The 24,000-nt window shown below is 35.0% G+C and overlaps 1 protein-coding gene across 4 annotated transcripts in view; it reads right to left on the bottom strand.

Annotated features, from left to right (window-relative positions):
* The window catches only part of EHBP1 (EH domain binding protein 1), a 346,811-nt gene that overhangs the window by 46,917 nt on the left and 275,894 nt on the right, over positions 1-24,000 (bottom strand). For all 4 annotated transcript variants that reach the window (XM_082672228.1, XM_082672227.1, XM_082672230.1 and 1 more), the window contains 4 exons: positions 15,705-15,852; positions 4,318-4,442; positions 1,771-1,909; positions 1,487-1,593 (listed from right to left, as the gene is read on the bottom strand). In XM_082672228.1, coding sequence (XP_082528354.1) covers positions 1,487-1,593; positions 1,771-1,909; positions 4,318-4,442; positions 15,705-15,852 — 519 coding nt within the window. The remainder of the gene's footprint in view (positions 1-1,486; positions 1,594-1,770; positions 1,910-4,317; positions 4,443-15,704; positions 15,853-24,000) is intronic.

Raw genomic sequence — 24,000 nt, 5'->3', positions numbered from 1 at the left:
TTACGAGGATATTTTGGAATTCTCATAATGAACAAACCTGTCTAACCATATGTGTAACTTATTTATCTTTGGAACCAGTAAACTGTACTCACACATGAACTCAATTTAAACCAGCTTATTGTTAAACTGACTATGGTAGTTGACAAACTTAAGCTGAAATATTTTAAAAAATCATGAAACTGATAATGTCTCAGGATAGACTGATCAAATAAGTTACTGTATTTTTAAAAGATTCATACAAAGAGGATATTCTTCCATCTCACTATGAAATAGAAAAACTATAACAACAGAATAAATGCTAATGGTAGGTTTAAAATCTGGAATCTGGTGAATGCTTTTTGTATCTATCTGTCAGACAGCAGAGCATTTTCAAAAAGGACTATTCTCATTTCCATCCAGAGGGACAAAACAAACATAGTAAAAGTAACAAAGATAAAAGAAAACAGAAGTGATAAGCAACACGTAAACTTCATTGCTTGTACTGATTGGTTCAGTTAAAAATAGTAACAAAGTTTATAGTCAGATTTCTTTAGTGTGAGTATACAGTATACTCAAATATTCTGTATCTTATAAATTATACCAAATATTTCATCAGGATATACCACTTAGCTCTTCTATGTATTAAGACGTGCCAGGTTTTAGTAAAACAACTTTAAAACGAGAACTTAAAAATGAGAAGTTTTTACAGCTCTAAAATGTAGTTTGTAACTCTGACTACATTTGCAAGGATTTTAAAATCCATAATAGACAATTTTAAGAGTAAAAACAAAGAAAATATTTACACAAACTGGAGATAATAATAATAAAAAAAAGTAGCACCATTAAAGAGAGCAATGCTTCCAGACAAAAATTCAAGTTAAAACTTGTTCTTCCTGCTTCTGTCCCGCAGCTGTCCATCAAAAGCAGCTTTCTCCCTGCGGTCTATCAAATATTTCCCTCACAAATCAATTTTACACATGATCAGCCCATACCCCTACTGAGCTGAACCTCCCCGTTAATTAAGTGAAGAAATTACCATATATATTATATTAATGCAAACATCATTCAGCTAGTAATTCACGGCTGATCTGGATAATGGAAAGGTTGAACACCCATTAACCCAAGCCAACAAAATGGGTTGGCTGAGAAATTCTAGCAGGTCTCATGTGACTTTTCCCTCTAACTGCAGCTCTGCGGTATCTGCTATTGTAATAATTAAAATCCTCCCAGTAGATCAATACTGGAATCTCTTTATGGGAAGTGCCCTGATGGAAATGTCTCAAGGAAGCTGGGGCTGTGGAACTCTGAAAAATTCATTTTTTTTATCTGACAATTATCACCACACTGCAGACTAATTCAACAGTGCACCCCTCTCACTCTGCTTTGAATGCACTGGAGATTGACATCTTAAAAAACCTAACATCTCATTTTAACAAATAAAGGCACTATTTCCACATACAGTTTGGAATTATCAGCAATCATGAAACCACACAAAAAATTAATATACATTAAGCACTTCATCTTCTGATGGCTTCCTCTGAGTTTCAGTTATTGCTGCCTTCTCCTCATTTCCTTTCTTTGTATCTTCCTGTATTGATCTCTGCCTTTTCATCTCTTAAAAAAAGGGAAAGACATGTAAAATTATTATAAAGCTTGATATTTGTGTATTGAAATGTGGATTTACATTATCAGCTTCTATATATATATATATATATATATATATATATATATACACATATATAAATATTGTTAAATCATAAGATGGGAAAACATGTAAAAAAGTGTTCCTACCTGGTCTATTCTCAACATATTGACTGAAAGACTGAAGTTGAGTTTTTCTTACTGTAGAATCCTTGCTAAACACAACAGGATTTCTAAATCGTTCTGTTGCTTTTTGTAATCGCTCAGTCCGGAGATCTTCTGTGCCATTCTAAAAGTGAAACAAATGTGGTAAGAGAGTCCTGATCTTATAAATGTGAAATTACACATTAGTAAAACAAGTTTTACTGATTTAAGATAATGCCAACTTAGAAACGTTTTGAAAGAAAAAAGGACTATAAAGAGATGTTCTAAATAGCTCAACGGCAAGGTCTGTTGCCTGTAACTGAAACCTTTGGGAGACATGGTTTAAATGGAGGATCATTCTTGATAACTGTGATTCATTAGATACTGCGAACTCCCATGTCTTCTTCTGATATGTATCATTTAAAAGCCACATTGCCTCTGTCTACCACCGACCCACCACCCCAGCCCCACTATTCTGCCCCATCTGTTTGTACAGTCCCACAGACTTGTATGACAAGAAGAACTAGTTTCTAATTTTATGCCCATTGAGATAAACCACTAATGCTGGATGAAGGCTAAAAGGTAGGATTATAACACTACCCCACTGAACTGCATTTCATCAGCTATAACTTTCCAAAGCCAGATTTGTAAGTAAGCCCTTTACAGCTAAGGAAACTACAATTATCTTTTCCAGAGCTTCCTATGTTAATACTGGTAACAAATTCAAATGGTTCTATCAACAAGAAATATCCCAGAAGACTGAACCACTGCAGTGTGTGGAAGCCGCAGATACCGTGGTGCTGTGTACCAAACAAATATTTCATTTTATACCTAATCTTTATTATTTTTATTAAGTGTTTTGAAAGTAAATAGGGAAAGGCTAAGATGCATGACTAATAGCTAAGCCTGCTGAATGCTGAAACTGGTTATCAAAAGCTACCAAGACTTTGCCCTTCCTCTGCATTGAGACAATCAGTAATGAGGGAGTCCTCCAATGGCCTATTCTCTAGCCTCAAGGAGGCCTGGGATACAGAATCCTCAAGGGAAGGTAACAGTTTATCCTTTTCCACAAACACAGAATGCCTCATTTATAAACGTGTAAACTGCATTTTATTAAAAAAATAAAACCCTAAATCAATGCTGAAAGCTTCAAGAGAACAGATGGACTCTATATGTTCTTTATAAGCACCATTTAAAAAATCTGAACTAAAAAGATCCATACAAAGACAAGCTGTTTAAAGCACACATTTTGTTGGAATAAGTTTGAAAATAACTACCTTTAAGAGCTTTCTGGAAAGCAAAAACAACTGCATCTATTTAGATAATTAAACCTTGAGAACGAAAATACCTCTGTCTTATTTTTTAAAGTTATATATTTATTATTAGTATCATGCTATTAATATGCTAGCTATGTAGCCAGGATAGAAACAATTATGGCTTTTATTTATTTGTTTGTTTGTTTAAGAAAAGTGTGTATTCTACTGTTATCATAATAACTGCCCAATAGTCTAAAACTCAAGTCTTTACCAAAATAAACAAACACAGCTAAATTTTTTGAGGCCTGGCAACATGCTAAAATATCAGTGCGATTAGCCAGCAAATCCCATCTTAAGAAACCTTTTTATGACTAGGGACTTCTGCCACTTTACAAATGTATTCCTCTAAACCCACTAATTCAGTTAGCCTTTTCAATCCATTGTATTATTCTTAGTCCAGCTTCATTCTGCATTAAATCCAGTGCAGAAAGCTAAATTGAACGCAAAAAATCAGACCTGATCCAGGCTTCCTTTTGTTCAAAGACAGTGACCAAAAGTCCTCTGGTGCTGCCACACACTTTCATCACCAATTTATAGAAACCGACAGTATAAGGGAAAAGCAATGAAAGTCATTGTCTTGGGACTTCAAAGCATCTCTGTGTCAGGGGAAGGAAATCCTTTCAGTCAGCAGGGCAGTCCCCATAGTCCGCAGGTGGGTGAAAAAGTTATACAAGACTAGAATGCCCTAAAGCTAGAGAAATATTAACGATACAGTGCAAGGAAAAGGGGGGATGGCTTGAGTGGGGATAATATAAATACTACAAATCATCATCATTATCATCATCATCTTATAATGTTGCATTTTGGCTAAAATCTTACACAAGGTAAGATTTATATTGGCACAAAGCACATGCAAGTATCTTAAAAATTTATATTCAATCACATACCATCTTCAGGAATTAATTTATCTTAACAGGTCAAAGGCTGAAGATGATAGAATATGCTAGAATTCTCTTAGCAATATTCTCGTTTAGCAAAATACAAATGCATACAGAAGTCAAGAATAGTTTTTACTTTTACTGACATATCAACTTAAAGTAGTAGTTTATCTGAAAAACAGTACCTGAATACTGATTACCATACTGGTATTTAATTTATTGGCTATTTAATAAAAATTTGTATATCTTAATCTTAATGTGAAGAATTTGGTAAGAAACTGACTTTAGGATTATGAAGTGCCAGTGGAAATTAGAATACACAGATACTAAGTCAAATATTTTAAACAAGTAAGATTTACCTTAATGTCTTGCTCTGAACTTTCAGTTATAGCTTTGTGAGCAGCGCTGGAAGGTGAATTTGCCACCTGTGGCTGAGTGTCTAGGAGTTTCTTCAGCTTCAAGTCCACCAACTTAGTGTTTTGTTCTGTTAAATATGCAAATACTATGAATAACTGTATGAGATGCGTTTAGATGTGTAGGCTATCAATTTAAAGGACTTCATAAAAATATTACTATATTAAAAAAAGAGAACTCTTTATATATATATGTATTTATGTATACATAAACTATACTGCATACCATATAACTATAATATAACTAAGTAGTCTTTAGGGATATTGACTATATTCCCTTTTTAAAAATTGAGACATAATTGATATGTAACCTTGTGTAAGTTGAAGATGTACAATGTGTTGATTTGATACATTTATATATTGCAATATGATTACCACCATAGCATTAGTTAACACTTCTATCATGTCACAAAATTATCATTTCTTTTTTGTGGTGGGAATAAATAAAATCTAGTCTCTTAGCATATATTCCGGGGTGTGTGTGTATGTGTGTGTGTGTGTGTGTGTGTGTATGATATACATGCATGTATATGTACTTTTCCCCAAAATCAGTTCCCTTAAAGAATATAGTCAACACGCCTAAAGACTATTTAGTTATTCTATAGTTAATAGCAGCTATGCTTACCTGAAAACTTAAGCCCATATTTGATGTACATATTTATATTAGCAACTGTATAGGTTGTACATAATAAAACAAGGTATTACAAAGTAGGTATTTAAAAGAGGTAACACATTTGATTAAAAATTATATTACTTTATTGTTTCAATTCTTCTAGTATATTAAATTTAGACATATAATGCCATATTAAGTTCTTAAGATGATCTTAGACAGTCATGTACACACTGTTAGAATCCAGTGTTCCAATGTTTATGGGTATACATATATACCCAGCATTGAAACAGGGTATATGTTTACAAATACCTTCTAATTAGAGGGCAGAAGTACAATAAAGATTATCACATTTTGGAATGTGTGAAATATGGATAGAAATTTAAAATAAATACAAAATAGCTATAACTTTAAAAATAAACAATTTCAAATTATTTTTAGCAAGTAAATTAATCTGTATTTAATAAAATAGCTCAGAAGAGAATGGAAACAAATAATTCTATTTAAACATTCACTCAAAGCAACTCTTTAATAAAATGATTATAAAAGACATGCCAACCATTTGATGAATGGTATTTTTCATAAAGATTAATAAGTTTTCTAATTATAAGACTCTTAATAAATGCTATTATCATTACTTTCATGCAAATTGGTCAGTTTATATTGCCAGGCTTCTCTTTTAAACAATATCTGATGAACTATGGTCAAATCAAGATAAAGATTAAACAACTTATTATTAAAAAATTATGACTTTTATATACATATTAAAAAAAGAATTTTGAGGAAAATAAAGCCAGGATAAAAAACCATAATGTATGCTACATGCTTCCAGATTCCAGTTTGCATTCCTATTTCTTACTGCCATGAAATAAACCATAGTCTGAATTGGAAAGTCTGTCCTATGCACTCGCCAACACTTATTGGCATGCTGGAGAGCTGTAAACAATATATTACTTAACTCCAAAAACAGGAGGACTGAGATGGGTTTTCTTTTTAGGTATACAAAAAGTAGGAAGAGTGTTTTTAAGAAGGACAAGAATCAAGCCTAATGTTAGGCCTAATATTAACCAACCTTTAAATACATTAAAATACCCCACAAAGTTGCTATAACTAAAACTAGAAAATTCTCTTTACCTTACCCAAGAAAGGGCTAATTTCTCCTGTCTTCTTAATCTACTGTTAAATCAGGAAATATGTACCACTTATTGTCACTGATTTTATACTTCCATGAATCAAATGTTAAGGCTTTAATTCTGTACTTCTGGATGCCCTCCGTGGTAAAGAGATGATACTGGTTTCTACTAAAGACTTTGATGGTGTTTGTGGTGAGAGGGTGGGTAAGCAAAAACAAAAATTTTTTTCAAAAAGAAAAATCAAACTTATCCAAGTTCTAAAGTATTTTAAATAGAAATAAGTAAAACGCAGTTTTAATTTGGGGTTAATTTTTTTTTAAGTTTCCTTAAATATCAGCATTCTCCTGGACTTGTACAATTATAAATATACTGACCTGTATCTAGTAAAAGTATTATTTAATACTAGACCATGAAGGAGCTACTGACAAAAGACACAGATTTTTTTGGGTGCTCTCTATAGTTAGGAAGACCATGTTTGATTGTTTCTTGGAGAAGTAACAGCATGATTTCAAATAGCGAAGAAACAAAGCAAGTTAGCATTGCAAGGACATGCCAGGGTTGGGAAGAATACCTGCTCTCCCTCCCTGTAGCTTTTTACAGGAAAAGATAAATATTAGGGATTTCACTTTCTTACCTTTAAGTTTAAAAAGATTGCTAAAGACTTTTTATTGCTATAAGAATTCAATTCAATAAGTATTTATGAAACCTCTCACATATACAAAGCTACCTGCTGCTGACTTATAAAGGTAGTGCATATGGAACACTCATCTACTTAACCATCAGCAAGTATCTTTATATTTTATACAATAACTCAGAAGTTCAATTGCAAATGTGATTATCGGTATAATATTTATTGATATACAATATGAGATGAATTTAATAGTAATCTATATAAGCAGTTTTCAGAGTTTTATTGTGATTAGTTATTATGTATAAAATAATTTATTAGTAGTAATATTTAAGGTAAGCACAAAATTTATAAAATAATATTACCACTAAGACTATCAATTCCAAACCAAATCAGAAAATCTGATCCATGGTTTAGTTTTACATTTGAAGCATTCCATAGGTACTACATCTATACCTTACAACATCACGACAAAATATTTAGGCTGAGAAGGGAACCAATCATAAAATGCCTACAAATTGTCCCATATAACATAAAATATAAAAGTGAATCTCAGTAATAAGAGAAAAACTAAAATTTGCTATTTCAATTTTATTGCTAATTTTAACATTAAGCCTAAAACAAAATAATAACATAAAATTGATGGAAAGTGGATTTAGCTAAATTTGTGAGGGCGTAAGATGTAATAAAACTACTAAAAGAACTTATTATCATTATTAATGAGATAATAATAAAAACATAACAGTTTTAATAGTTAATAAACAGTTACAATAAAAATGTAAGAGTTTGCCATGCAGCAGGACACAAAGTATTTATAATCTGAAATTACCGGGAGTATCAAGGTCATTTTCTAAGTTAGTAAGTTCATCTCCACCTCCTACAACAAAGCCTTCGGAAATCTCCTCATTAGTATCTATCTCAACTTTATCATTTTCATCTGTAGGAAAATGTAGCAATAATGTTAGTATATTATTTCTATTTTATATCATTTGTTAGAAACACTAAGGAAAAACATTAGTATTGTAATGACAGTTCATATTCAGGTCTGACACAGATGAGCAAGTTAAGAAATCAGTTTTAAGCTACTTTTTCACTACTGGATTAACATTTATATTTTACATTCATATGTCAAAGATGAATTGTCACACCAAAGCAGATGCAAAAATGTTGACAATTTGTCACATGCTGTCTCTGAATCACTGAGGTCCTTGAATCCCTATGTTTAAAAATGTAATCTACTGGTAATCTCTAATAACAGTATACAAAAATAAAGTTGGGGGACTTCCCTGGTGGCACAGTGGCTAAGAATCCGCCTACCAATGCAGAGGACACGGGTTCAAGCTCTGGTCCGGGAAGATCCCACATGCCGTGGAGCAACTAACCCCGTGCGCCACAACTACTGAGCCTGCACTCTAGAGCCCAAAAGCCACAACACTACTGAGCCTGCGTGCCACAACTACTGAAGTCCGCACGCCTAGAGCCCATGCTCAGCAACAAGAGAAGCCACCACAATGAGAAGCCCGCCCACCGCAACAAAGAGTAGCCCCCGCTCGCTGCAACTGGAGAAAGCACGCACACAGCAATGAAGACCCAACACAGCCAAAAACAAACAAACAAACAAATAAAAATATTAAAAAAAAAAAGTTGGTTTGGTAACAAAGTCATCAAATAACGTTTCTAAATTTCACATTTTTATCATTTATTAGATATAAATGTATAAGGAAACAACTCATTCTTTATAAACTTGTAGCTATATTTAAATCATTTGCATGAAGACTTGAATGCTTTTGTGCTATTAGTGAAATATTATCAAAAGCATTATGGATGAATTAAGAGACAAGATTGAGACGAGAATAGACAGTACCTTTATGCAAAAGAAAGTTCAGAAACAATTAAGACAGTACATCTTGGAAGACATAAAGCTGGTAGAAAGACCTGTTATTCAAAATTAAATACATGGGAATAAGGTAATCACACTATTTTTTTATACACTTAGTAAAACATCTTAGGTCATAATTAATTAATGGTATCATTTTAAAAAAGATTTCTATTACATATTTTTCCGTTTTAAACCCTAGTGATAAAATTGGTTAAGTAATTTTGAATATTACACGTTTAAAAAGTCATAGCAATAATTTGACTTGTATATTAGAAGTTAAGCTTTAAATTCTGCTATTGACAGGCAATGTACCTTTTGGAGAAATATCTGTCTAGCCCTGGGAGTTGAAGAATATCCCTACTACTCAACAGTTTATTTTTCATAGGGCAACTTTTATTAATAATGAGGTGTTCCAAAGGTTATTACAATTGAGAAATACTAAATTCTATAGCTTTGGCTTAAACCTTCAATATCTGTCCTTTTCCCTGTAGAGCTTTGTGTTTGATTTTAGGCTTCCCAAGTAAATATTTACTATGAGCATTAATATTAATAATAGTTTACATTTATTGAAGACTTCCTATGTACTATGTAAGCCGTTTAGAACAATACAACACAGAGAAAAAGAATGAGAAATGCCCCCAGGGGAAAAGCACTGCTAAATGCTTTCAAATCGCTAAGGTATTATACTTGGCTATATTATTTAAGTACAATAAGTTGACAGAGCTTTTCTAATCAACTGTGCTTAGTACAACTACTTGACTAATTTCATAAAAGTCAGCACCTTCATCTTCATTATCCTCAAAAATTCTTCTCTAAATAATTTTGTAGTAAAGGGAAATGAATTAACAGATATTTCCTGAGTGCCAAGTAAGTGTTCAGAACACTTCCTCTTATCAGAGATAGTTTACTACCAATAGTTCTTAGAGTACAGTACTTTGTTGCTGCAACCAGCCTTTATTGGTTACTACTGACCAGAATTAATATAGAGTGAAAACAAAAAGTTAAACATTCATTCATTTATTTATTCAAGAAACTTCTACTATATGCCAGATCTGCAATTTACAAAACACTGCTAGATGTTGAAGAGATACCAAGTTGTATAAGACATTTATTCCACCTTAAAGTTATACATTCAAATGACTAAAATACCATGTACGACAGTTAAGTGTTATGGGGTAAAAATAAGGTATAGAGCAAATTCAGGGAGGAAAGATTATTCTTTGCCAGTAGCACCAGGAATTATTTTTTGGAAGCAGTAACCTTTAAATTGGGTCTTCAGAAATGTACAGGATTTCAAAAAGTACAATTGAGGGAAGGGCACTACAGGCATGAGAGCAGGAAAGGGTAGGTTATGTTCAAAGAATGGTATAGCTCTATTTTGCTCAAGCATACTTAAAGGGAAATAACGGGAGGTAAGACTTGAAAGGTAAAACTGCAGAGAGCATTGAAGGGTAGGATAGGAAGTTTAGATTTTACTTGGTAGGAACGGAGAGATATTTGTGTTCAAACATGATCAGCAATGTGCTGTTTAACAGACAGCAGTCTATATAAGCAGTTTCTTACCACAGTGTTTCATGGTAATCAGTTGTGAAATATGTATAAAATAATTACTAGTAATATAAGCGCTGAAGCTTATCGGGTTTTTTTTTATATAAATTAGAGTAGCTCCAGTATTAGTCCTAAAATATCACTCTTGCTTACATTCTGATATGCCTTCATATGTGAAAGAAAAAGTGGTCCAGGGATTGCACATGGGAGTGCAATCCCTGGAGCCACGTGACAGCATCCTTCATGCGAGATTGCTGAGTAAGATGTTGGACTCTAGCACACAAAGGCTGGAGGCAGGAAATCCAAGTTGGAGACTGTTATAACCTCCAGGTAAGTAGTATGGAGAGCTTTAACCTATCATAAAAGAACTGGAAGTGGGTATGACTTGAAAACAAACTGGATATTGGGTGGTTGGGGGAAGGATACTGAGGAGAGGAAGAGTGAGGCAGATGACTCTCCAGACAGTGACTAGAAGGACAGCACTGCTATGAAAAGAAGCTAAGTCTGGAACTGTGGTTGGATCTTGGTACTTCAGGTCCTGGGGTTATGCAGTGGGATATTCATTACCCCTTTACACAGTGCCAGGCTCCTGTGTGGTGTTAAACAGGTGCCATTCATTTTATTTCCCGGCTAAATGAAATCTCTATCTATACTACCACTCACCAGTAATGCTGAGTGGGTTAACTCAATGTTTATATATGTATTGTTAACCTTAGATAAAAGGATTACTATTTGGGAAGGGGAAAAGTAAAAATTGCTCTCCCATACAGCTCAGGTTTTCTTAAGAATAGGTTTCCACTTTCTTTCCATTCACTGACTTCAGGTTTACAATGAACAGGAATTCTTTTCGATAGTTAAAATGTTACACATTTCTTAACACCTGTCGAAATACTCTAAATGCATTTTAGCAGAATTAAAGTGCATGTTTGTCTTTGTGTGTGTGTTTAAAATATTATACGTTATTTATACGATATATATAAGATTATATATATCTTTATGGCTAACCACTGAAAATCCAGTAGGTAAGCGTGGCAGAAAGTAAACTAGAGATCCAATACACAATGGAAGGTGGTTTGCAAGTATGGCATGTATAATGTGTATTAGGAAAAGGTAAAAAGAGATTGTATATACACTGGAACGAGACAATGCATTCTAGCTGACACTGCATAGCACTATAAGCAAAATGGGGATCCCAATGGTATGATTAATAGCACAGCAATAAGGCCAGTCTTACAACACTTATCATTTATAAATAAATTGAATGAAAAATCAGAATATCTGGTGACAGTAAAAAAAGAATATCTGCACTTTTAAAAAAAGAAATTGAGGCTACCATTAAAAACATATTCACAGGGACTTCCCTGATGGTGCAATGGTTAAGAATCCGGCTGCCAATGCAGAGGACATGGGTTCAAGCCCTGGTCTGGGAAGATACCATATGTGTGGAGCAACTAAGTCCGTGCGCCACAACTACTGAGCCTGCGAGCCACAACTACTGAAGCCTGCGCACCTAGAGCCTGTGCTTCGCAACAAGAGAAGCCATCGCAATGAGAAGCACGTGCACTGCAACAAAGAGTAATAGAAAAAGCCTGCGTGCAGCAATGAAGACCCAACGCAGCCAAAAATAAATAAATAAAAAAAAATATTCACACAAAATGGTGGTTTAGAGAATACAGAGATGGTACCTAAGTGTACATGAAACTGTTTCTTCCCAGGAAAAAAAAAATATTCAGAATAAAATTTCTCATTTGTATCATGATTTTAAAATTCTCATTGAAGGTTCCCTATAAAATTCATAACTTTTAAAGTTATTCTATAGAAATCAAACAAATGATAGAAAACAATACAAATATATTATTAATAGAAGCTGAAAGTAAAAATTACTGAAGGCCTGTAAGATTTTATTTTGGGTCAACAAATTTAGATAAATCTATCTGCCATAACTGAAATAAGGATAATGCAGGCACACAAACATTCTCATGGATAAAATTTTTAAATTTTAATTTATTCATTTGAAATGCAAAAACAAAGTACACTATTCCATCTAAATCAAAGAGAGGCAAAAATGTCAGTTTAAAAGTTCAATGACCCTCACCTAACCCAAACCAAAGTGATAAGCTACAGAATAAAAAAATACATATATGACATATATACATATATATATAAGTACACATAAAATATATAAAATCTATATCATATACATCCCATGTAATATATAATAAATATATGATATATTATAATATCATCTTCAAATTAGATAAACACCTTCCTTGCAAGTGCCCATGGGCCATTAATAAAAATGTAACATTTATTTGGCCAAAATAAAAACTTATTAATTCTCAAAGCAGAAATTCAGGGCATATTCTCTGACCACAATACCATACAACTAAAAATGAAAATACCACAATTCATCCACAAACAACTGTACCTTGCCAAGTAAGATCAATACAATAAATGAACCCACAACTTTGTTACCTAAAATGAGGATTTTAAAAGGAGGCTGTTATAGGTCTATAACTAAACAACGAAGCAGAAATTGAAAAAACACATGTAGTATACCACAATATCACCTGACGCTCCTCTAAGTCCTAAAATTATGTCAAGAGGAGGACAAGTAAAAGCCAGGCTGTAGCTCCTTGGACTGATTCTGTTATTTCACAAGAATTAGGCTACTTCTGGTTGAAATAGGATGCAAGTGGGATGCTTGAATACCTGGCTTTACATGACCTAAAACATCTTGCATATATTTTCTGCGGACACCTGAGGCTTATGACACCTCACCTCTAACTTACTACTAAGTTTTCCTTTCCTCACTGAGGATGGAAAAAAAACAGGCTTTTCAAGTAGGTTCAGGCAGTGAATTTGAGTATCATGTTCAACGCGTCCCCTAGGTTGTGCTTTCACCTGATTATTTCAGCTCTTGACTACCCCCTCTTCTTTGTCACTTTGGACCACTGCTTCCAAAAATTTTCCCACCCTAGTCTGTCTTCTAGGCTGGTCCCTATTCATTTTTCTCTCCTCCTTTCACACTATTCCTTATTCAGACCTGATAATTCCCATTAGACATTGGAAGAATGGACACTAATTTGTTAACTGTTTCCCCCTGACTTATCAACCTCATAGGGTTATTTTCATTTAGGAATTAGACTCTTGTGAAATCAAGTGAATTTCTAATTTGCTATGTAAGGGTCAGCAAACTATAGCATGGGGGCAAAAACCAGCCCACCACCATTTTGGGGTAAATAACAGGCATGCTCATTAATTGACATATTGTTCAAGCCTGCTTTCAGACTACAAGAGCAGAGTCGAGTAGTTAAGACAGAGAACACATGGTCTGCGAAGGCTATAAAAATTTACTCTGGCCCTTTCCAGGAAGTTTGCCGAATCCCAGCCTAGCACAGCGACTGGCACTGCTAAACAGATAAATGTGTATGTATGAATGGTTGAATTCTAGGCAGGAATTTTACCCTCTCCCTTGACCTAAAGGTCTCTTCCCCGCCTCCGGCCTTGATAGCTTCAGCTTAGGCCTTGATGCCAGAGCAGACCTAGTCAGAACCATACACCTTTATGAAGACAGGCCAATATCCACCACTGAGGTCAAGGAATAGGCCTGCACTGCTTGTAGCTCAACCTTAGGTCTGATTAAGAGCCTATCATCTGATATGTGGCCGTTTCCAACATCCAAGGTATGGTGTGTCCTATGAGAGAAATGGACCCTGGGCACTTTGGTCTCCTTAGGGAACAGTCTAGACTCTTCAGCAGGTTCTCATAAGTCATCTGTTGAACCCTGTCCCGCCTTCATTTCACCTGGCTTTTCCTTTTCTAGTCTGTACTTCTTTGCTAGCTTCAGAGATCCAATCCTCACTTGTTCTTTTTCACTCTGTTGACTGCTGAATGATGCCAAAATCAGGTCTTCAGTTTCCCCAGTTACCAAGTTGGGAAGATACCCATTTTTGGGGTTATAACACTGACTAAGTCTCTCTACCTAGTCTAGTCCTGGCTTAGGCTCAACTGGGGTTGGATTATAGAGATAAGACCAATTACATAGCCAACTCATCCCACACCATTAATCAGAAATTTTTAATTCTTAGCCTTCCCAGAGTTCACAACTCATTTAGCGTTGTTATCTGCTCACTGCTGGAAAATAAAATTGAGACAGTGGATGCCTCTCTATCTTATTATTACTGCTCTTCCATGGGTTTATGATATCACAGGGAGGTAGTATTAGTAGCTTTAGGGCAATCTATCTGGAGGGTCAAGAATATGAGACTTTTTCTATCTTTCTGAGATACAAGGAGGCAAAGATTTTTAAGATTTACTTAGAATATCTGGAATTTTTATGATATCAAAGAAACATCTTGTTACTAATCATAAATGAAAGCAAATTATAATAGCATTATATAATGTAGCTGTGAGTAGTTACTGCTGTTACTATAAAACTTTAGTAGTGAGTATAGAAACTGTAATAAAAATTCTGAATGCCAGGAGTTGAAAAGGTAAGATGAAGGATTTAACTAAGAAATAAACATTCTGAGAATACCAGATGGACAGATATACAGCTACTTGGGAAAGCAGCTTTCAAATGTATGGGATGGAAGGTTATATGCTATAGGCATTGGTTGGAATGCTCTACAACAGTAAGATTTTAATATAAGGAATCAATTAGAAATAACAGCAGTAAGTTTCAGTTTACTTTGAAGAAACTTATCATTGACCTAGAAATGGTTTCCTTTGTTTCAGTTCTCTAAGGTCTTATTCGAGTCCTCACTTGCCTACTCTCCAGAGTGATCTTTTAGCATTTAAGATTAATTCAGGACAAGTACCTGGCATGTTCTGATAGATAAATAGGTCACATACCTTTGAAATAGAAAACCCTACAGGCCTCCTGAATTGTAAAAAGTTTCAAGTTAAAGATGCCCAAATTGAGCACTGAGAGGCAAAACTAAAATTCCCTTTAATTATATGTACAGTCCTTATCCTAAAATAAAGCTTAGAATAATTTCTACAGATATTGAAAAAGACCCTCTTTGAATCAGGAGACTAAGAAGAAATGCATATGGGACTTGTTCAAAATGCTTACATGTCAGGCTATAATGCTGGAACACTGTTAAAGCTACTTTCCAAAGATCTGGTTCAAAGTGAAAATCTCTCATGCCAAAGCTCTCCACTAACAAGTCTTGTGATCTACATGTTGAGGACTTGATTGCATTTTACTCACTCCTAATACAATTAATGAGGCATCATGGGGAATTACAAACCAAGGCCCGTCTGAGTTTTCTCCTAAATCATACTCTTAGTGTTACTTGAGTACTAATCATACTTAATCATAATCAAAGTACTTCTTGAGTTGATTTGGAAATTGGCAATAGTCATCTTCTGATTTACTATGCTTTAAGTTTTTTGTAACATACTGATAGGCTAGAAATTTTATGTATTTGATGCACAACACTTTGAAGTAAGAATAAAAAGTCCCAAAACATCCATTGCGGATTTCTGGGTTGTGTGTAGAATATGATACAAGATTCTTTAACTCACCTCCAGATGCCTTTGACCTTTCTTTCAACTTTTCTGCAGCCATTTCACCATAGCTGGGAAGTTCTGACATCTTCACTCCCGATCGAGCTTCTGCTATTAGCTGACGAGCTCTCTCTCTCAGCTGCCGATGTCGCTCTTCATCTTGCTGCTAAGATATATTGAACAGTTGCCAACTCAGTAATTGACAGAAATGCAATTTCATTTTCAATCTGATCATCATGATAGTAACTGGTTTACAGCATGGTGCTTGGCCCACATTATAAATAGGATGCTCTATATCAGTTGGATGTCATACCATTTTTAAAAGACATCCAAGAATCAGATTTTTAAAAAACATTTACAAATTATTGTATTATGTCTGTTAAAGATTCAAACTAGCCTTTAAAGAATGTTTGGCAATATAATTACTGAGAAAAGAGCAGGATCTACTATTAATAAAATAATCAGGCTTATAGGAAAAAAGTAACAATACTGAAAACAGAATTTCAATTAATACCTTATTTTTTTAAGATTAGAATTTAACTTGCAATTTTCTAGTAAAGGCATAGAGCACTGGCTAAAAGAAATCTTTGATAGCAGAATATGCTGCTACATCATGTTGATCAAATATAGGAAGTGGTATTTTTAGGGGGCTACAGCAGGAATGGGGATAGTACACATTAGTTCCACAGTTATTGTTGTTGATAGTTTTAAAATCAGAATTGGGTAACTGATGTATTTCTGTCCTCATTTCTACTATGCCTTCCCCCCAGACAAACATTGAGAAGAAAAAGTAAAATCTAGTGTGGTTTTTGATATTTAAAATAACTAAAAATGACAGAGAATTAAATAACTAAAATAGGTTTTGCCTCCTAAAAAAGGGCTATTATGAATTGCAAATAATCAATGTGAAATTGCTTCGTAAACTGGAAAGTATATGATATAAGGCATTATTATGACAAAACAAAGCCTGAAATAATATGGCCCCAACATATCTGTGCAGTTATCTTCCCTTAACCTCTCCCAATCTCTATAAAACCTCACATCTATTTATACAAAATTGTTTGTATCATGTAGTTTCATGCATCCATGGATTTGAATATATCATTTTGTCTTCCTGAAATGTTCTTCTATCATCTATTTAACTCCTACTCATTCTTCAAGATTCAGTTTAAATCCACTAAACTTCCCCTGACTACTCTTCCCTCCTCCCCACTGGTGGAATGAAGTTCTCCTTCTATGTTACTATAGTACCGTGTGCGCGCGTGAGATTACTTTTTAAAATAATACCTGTCAAGTTATAACTCTGTACAAACATCTCCTTCTCAGTAGAACTGAGCTACTTGAATGCAGGAGCTAGATGTGATTTATCTTTGTATCTTTGGTCCTTAGTACATACCTTGGTACTTGGTACTAGATATGAAAACTTAACGATTTATACTTTCAAAGCTTATATTATAGAGGGAAAGATAAAACAGCCACAATAAGGAGGTGTAATAAAAACAGATGAAGAGTTCAGAAGAAAGAGGTTTGTTTTTGTGTCTTTTTTTTTCTTTTTTTTTTTTTTTGTCAAGGGGAATGATCAACCTGAGTTGTATCTGAGAAAGATTAAAGATTAATCTGACAACAGTGTATACGATAGGCTGGCCTAGGGGGACTGGAAAGAGACTACTTAGGAGGCTCTTATAAACAGTACAAGGAAGCTATAATGAGATTCAGAACTGGGATGGTGGCAATGGGAATGGAAGGAGACAGGTGTAAGAAATACATCAGAGCTAGAATTGGTACCTGTACCAATTCTTAGTAACTGATTAGATGTAGAGGGAAGAAAAAAGCTGAGTCAGAAGAGACAGGGGTAAGACACTAGCTTGGTAGAGTTCAAGGCTAGGCAATTCTTTCACAAATTTTGAGATGGCTAGAATAGAGAGCTGTCAAAATTAATGCGGGTAGATTAACAGAGGTATTGAATGGACCCAGAGACAAGCTTGAAGCTCCCAGTGGACAAACTGAAGCAATTTCAGTATCAAAACAAACAAGCAAACAATGACTGCAATGAATTGAATCAACGAAATCACACACTGAATCAATGAAAACTCATCAATTCATTATGATATTCAGAAAGTTCTTAGAAGGATATATAAACTCATTTGAGGTAGCTTTTTTTTTTTTTTTTTTTTTGCGGTACGCAGGCCTCTCACTGCTGTGGCCTCTCCCGTTACGGAGCACAGGCTCCGGACGCGCAGGCTCAGCGGCCATGGCTCAGGGGCCCAGCCGCTCCGCAGCATGTGGGATCTTCCCGGACTGGGGCACGAACCCGTGTCCCCTGCATCTACAGGCGGACTCTCAACCACTGCGCCACCAGGGAAGCCCTGAGGTAGCTTTTAAAAGAACTCCTAAAAATTACTAATTAGAGGAAAAAAATCAAACACTTAACCTGTCTTTCCAGTGGGAACTGAAGTTTAGGGTAACTAAATAGCCCCAGTCAATTACAGAAAGCTCAACTTTATAAAATAATACCAGCTATAATAATAATATTATGTATTTTCCAAAGATGGCCATGATAGTATTTCTCATCCCACATGCTTTCTGCAACATGACCTTGCCATTCCCTCGTCAAAAGGTAAAGCTTAATTCCCCTCCCCTTGAGTGTGGGCCAGCTTTAGTGACTTGTACATAATCAACAGAATGTAGAAGTGCTGCAGGTGATTTTCAAGGCTAGGTCAGAAAAGGCTACACCCCTTTTGTCCAGTTCTCTTGAAATTCTTGCATTTTGTACTTTCTGGGAACCTAGCTGTCATGCTGTGAGAATCCCAAGCTACACATAGGTGCACCAGTCCACATTCCCAGCCAAGTTCAGCCTTAAGTCTTCCTGGCTCACGTGTCAAACATGTGAATAAAGCCTTCTTCAGAATCTCCACTTTCAGCCATTTTGGGTCACCTCCAACTGTTCAAGTTTCCCCAGCTGACACCCCAGACAATGTGGAACAGAGACAAAGCATCCACACTATACCCTATCTGAAGTCCTGACCCATAGAATCTGAGAATAAAAAAAATTTTTACACCATTAAGTTTGGGATTGTTTGTTTTACAGCATTAATAATTGGACCATATGCTTAAGTAACACCACACAGATTATTCCCTAATTACAAGAGGAAAACCTAACTTTAAATGAAGAGATCAGAACTAGATCAGGGATTAGAAACCACTACTCTAATGGTCAGTCTTAGCATCACTAATGTTGAGTCAACCATATGTTATGTTTTTTTTAAATTTTTAAATTAAATTTAATTTTTTACTTATTTTTGACTGTGTTGGGTCTTCATTGTTGCACATAGGCTTTCTCAAGTTGTGGTGAGTGGGGGCTACTCTTCGTTGCGGTGAGTGTGCTTCTCATTGCAGTGGATTCTCTTGTTGCAAAGCACAGGCTCTAGGTGCACGTGCTTCAGTAGTTGTAGCATGTGGGCTCAGTAGTTGTGGCTCGCAGGCCCTACAGCGCAGGCTCAGTACTTGTGGTTCACGGGCTTAGCTGCTCCGTGGCCTGTGGGATCTTCCTGGACCAGGGATCAAACCCGTGTCCCCTGCATTGGCAGGCGGATTCTCCACCACTGCACCACCAGGAAAGTCCCTGTTATATGTTTTTTGATATGAAACACATGAAGCGAACACCACCTATAATATTCTAGCCCAGATGTCTAAAGTGAATCTACTAAGCCTTCAGATACAACCTCCAGTTTATCATAAACACAGGAGACAGAGAAACATGATAAATGACACAGCAAGGAAGCAACCAAACAAATCTAGAAAGTAGGATATTCAGGCCAATTAATCTGGTCATTTTAATAAGAGTTATCTAAACAAACACAACAAAAAACAACTAATCATCATCTCCACCAACAAAAGGGACTTGACCAGATGCAATGTGTAGTCCTAGGTTAGATACTAGTTTGGATAAACCAGCTGTAAAGGACACTGTTGAATCAATTAGAGAAATCTGAATATAATTAGAGTTATTAAATGAGAGAAAATACAACTTGACTGAAAAACAGTTTATACAGTAATAACTTTGTTTTGTCTTTTTGGCAAAATAAATACATACATAAGACTTGGAAGGTTATTCACAAAATTGACATGGTGGAGATATCTGGGTATGGAAATGTGATATTTTTGTTTTCTTTGTCATCATTTTCTAACTTTCTATAATACACATGTACTACTCTTGTAATAAGAGTTATTTTTCAAAAGTCTTGGGGGGAAGGGAGGAAAGACATGAAATGGTAGACTTCTGGGGTGGGTAGTAGGGGCAAAAGAAGAGAGATGTAACATTCAAGGGAGATTTTCTTTTCTTTTTAAAAAAATATTTATTTATTTATTTTGGTTGCGCTGGGTCTTAGTTGAGGCACGTGGGATCTTAGTTGCCAAGTGGGGGATCTTATTTGCAGCATGCAGGATCTTTAGTTGCAGCGTGCGTGTGGGATCTAGTTCCCTGACCAGGGATCGAACCCGGGCCCCCTGCATTGGGAGCGCAGAGTCCTAGCCACTGGACCACCAGAGAAGCCCCTCAAGGGGAATTTTCTTAATATTTAGAGATGTGAGCTTATTTGTAGTTAGAGGAGTAGTATGTACTGGGCAGTGTGAGACCAAAGACGCAAGAATAATATACAAAAATCCTTAGTTCATTATTAACACTTCTGAACTTAGAAAATAAAAGGAAATACAGGCTTGATAATGGTAACTTTGGTGACGGTTGCTGATATTTCTTGAGCTTTTATGTGCTAAGTGCTTTATATGCATGATCTCATTTAATTTTTACAACCTGATTTTTACCAATGAGAATATTTAAGTTTAGAGTTCCAAGGTCACACAGCTAGAACTGATGTCTGAGCCAGGAGTCCAGCCCAGGTCTGTCTGACTACAGGGCCCTGCTTTTAACCTTCAAACTATTTGATCCCCCAAAAGTATCAAATTACATGACTAACTGAGGAAAATTGAGCTTTTACTAAACTTTCATCTTTCAAACTTAAGAAAAGTTAAGAGCACTAATAAAAACCATTATTTGATATGCCTCAGGCAACTAGGTTTAAGTGAATTTCACTGCGTGTAATAACTTCTCGCAGAGCTGGAATCTGGTGATTCAGACTAAGATGAAGTGGTCTTGGGTCATCTTAACTGCATAAAAATGAAATAAATGATTCTACCTTTATGAATATGAAATGGGAACCTAGTTTTTTCTTACCAGCTACCGCTTCCCCCTCCTCCCCCAATAATATTCCCACCTGCAAATGTTTCTGAGAGCTTACCAAGAGTGCAATTTAAAGCAGGCAATCATTAATAAAACCAACTCTAAATACTAAGTAGGGACACTTTATCAATTTCCATGTAAATTGTTTGTTTGTACCTATTTACCCATCATTGTTCTCTATACAATAGAAAAAATGTAAACGAACAAATCAGAATGCAGCCCTAATGGGACTTTCTGTTTATAACCATTAGCCCAGAGGTGTGCTGTAATTCAGTTCTCAAGTAGCAAGATTTAGCCTCATTAACAGACTACAAGGGCAGGTTACAACTCATAAAACCCTACAGTAAACAAAGTTTATGGACACAGCGCAAAATCTTGAGCCTGACTGACAGAATTCTAGTTTCCTATCAGATTGCCCTGATTTACTTTTCTGCTAACGTCCTAACACCACAGAGATAATTTTGCTTGGGCCTTGGAGGGCTCCAGTGGGATGGCATATCTGCGTTGTTTGTTTTCTCACCCATTGAGTTTCCTTAAGACAAAGAACCAACTGAAAAAATAGAAGTTAATTGTTAAGGTCAGAAGGAAAAGCTTGTAATTATAGAAATTGATTATGCAACCAATTTAATTGATAGTATTATTAATATCCAGATTCCTTATATGTAAAACTAATTTTTATATATAAGCTTCATTAAAAGTCAGTTTTTACAAATTGGGAGATTGGGATTGACATATATACACTAATATGGATAAAATGGATAACTAATAAGAACCTGCTGTATAAAAAAATAAATAAAATTAAATTAAAAAATTTTTAAAGTCAGTTTTTACAGTAGTATTTAAAGAATAGATGGCAAAAAAAATCTATGTGTCTTTTACTCAAAAGAAACATACTGTTTATATCAAAGGAATAAAATGACCAGAGAGTAAGGGCAGTGATTATTTCATCATTTTTTATGTTTGTATAGGTGAATATTTCTGACAATGATGGTTTGCCTAAACCTACTCAAGTACAGAAATGTGTTATCTGTTTTGACCCTTCTGCATTCAAAAGAAGATAGCGACTCACAGCTGTAAATAAGTCATCTGTTTACTATATCTGCTGAAAAAAAATAAAGGAATCTTTTCAATGGGATGCAAAGGTAAGTAACTTAGAAGACTGCTGTCATTAAAAGTACACTCGAAAAATTCAACACATAGGAAACCTATGTATCTTTCATTTACCTGCCTAGTCTAAATAAACTTAAAAAAATTGAAGTAGGCTCCTATTTCTAAGAATGGGTCTGATGACATTTACCTTTTTCTATACAGTATTATTTACAGAGTTAGACCGAGTTATATAGAACATTCTAGCTTTTGTAAGACAGATGTACTCTTTAGAGGGTTTGATAGAAGCTGTATTTTTGAGTAAATACTAGCTGTGTGCCTGTGCAGTGTTTTCACTCACCATTCACCACTCTGAGGTAACCACTATGACTTTGATTTGATAGAAATGGAATCTCACTTAAATATACTGCCCAAGGTCATACATCTTGTAAATGGCATAGTAAGAATTAAAATCACTGTCTGTCTGATTTCAAAGTGCTGGTCCTAGCTATTACATTACTGGTGTTCAGAAAATTTGTCTGAGGCCCTACTGCTATTGTCATTAAAAAAAACAACAGTTCTTTACTTACACTTGGGCTATACAAATCAGGTTAAACTCCCCTTTGTGCTACTGAATACAGAGAGGTAAAGAGAAATTAACTTACTTATATTCATTTAAAACTTAGGTTCCTGACTTTAAATTATAAGTCTTCAGAAAAGTACTGAATGTGGTACATTTAAGCTTCACTTTCCTCTTTGTTAACATCTTCAGAATAAGGCAAAAGTCCTGTTATGGTACAAAAAGCTTGTATTTCAACACAATGAATTTAAAATATTCAAATATTTTTTGGATCAGATGGATCAGAACTAACCACTTTGGACATAAACTGAAAAAATATTTAGCCCTTTCACAGCATGTCTTCAAGTTACTATTTTTCTTATCCTTCTAAAATGGTCTACAATCTGCCATAGATAGACGCACTAGTAAAACTTGACAATTTAAGGACAAACTCTTCAAGAATAAGTAATGTAATTCCTTGTTTCCTTTCCATAAAAATGTATTGGTATGCAATTTTTATATTTCACAGTTCACCGACATCTAGGCAAGCTTTCTTCCACTGCTTCAATGGTGCTACTTTTAATTTTATCCTCCTTAGTCGTAGTAATTAAAGTGATCAGCAGTGGCATCCCAGCGGCTTTGACACAGCTACAACCCCCTAGCAGACTTTTGCTTTTAAGGGGAAGGGGAAGAAAAAGACTAGAGTTTCATTTCACAGAGAACAAGAAAATCAAGCTTCTCCAATCCTCAACTTTATTCAATTGTTCTTTCAGCAGCCTTTGGATCTTAAGAATCAAATAAAAATGGCTGCCATGGGGGGTCCTTTTTATACTTGCCGCAAATGTCAACGACTGACATTACTTTAGCCAAAAAATGATGCCATGGATGTGTGAAGGTGAATTAGAACATGAGAAACTGTCAGTGTAGCTGCTGAGATCATTACCCACCCAAGGGTGTCTTTCATAACATTAGATATTTTTATTCAGTCAGTTGAAAACTATAGATTGAGAAGTCTTTCTATTTAAGAAACATGTCTACACACATTTTCATGAAATAAGCTTTTACAAAATTTAGAAATATATTATTTCAAATAATGTAGTTTGCATCCTTAGTCTTTGTAAATTTGTGTTTGTAACAGCACAAAGCACCCTATTTCTATCAACAAACCCATATTCCATACTATCTTATGCTTACTTGAGTTCTTCAGTGTTTCATATGGTCTTAGGAGTTGGACTTTTATTAATTGGGCTAAATACATTTTAACTTATCTAAATTTTTTATAGGGCTTTACTTAGTACTGCTAATATTTCACAGGATTCTGTTCTCAGAATGGTCCGTGAAATTCCTCAATTTAATAGTAAACTAAGAGAAAGAACTTGACTGCTACCCTTTCAGCATTAGACAGGAAGCAAGGCTCTGTTATTAGGCATTCA

Source organism: Grampus griseus, assembly GCF_964374135.1.
Source record: "Grampus griseus genome assembly, chromosome: 15".
Taxonomy (NCBI): Eukaryota; Metazoa; Chordata; class Mammalia; order Artiodactyla; family Delphinidae; genus Grampus; species Grampus griseus.
This window is presented reverse-complemented; position numbering and strand designations above follow the sequence as displayed.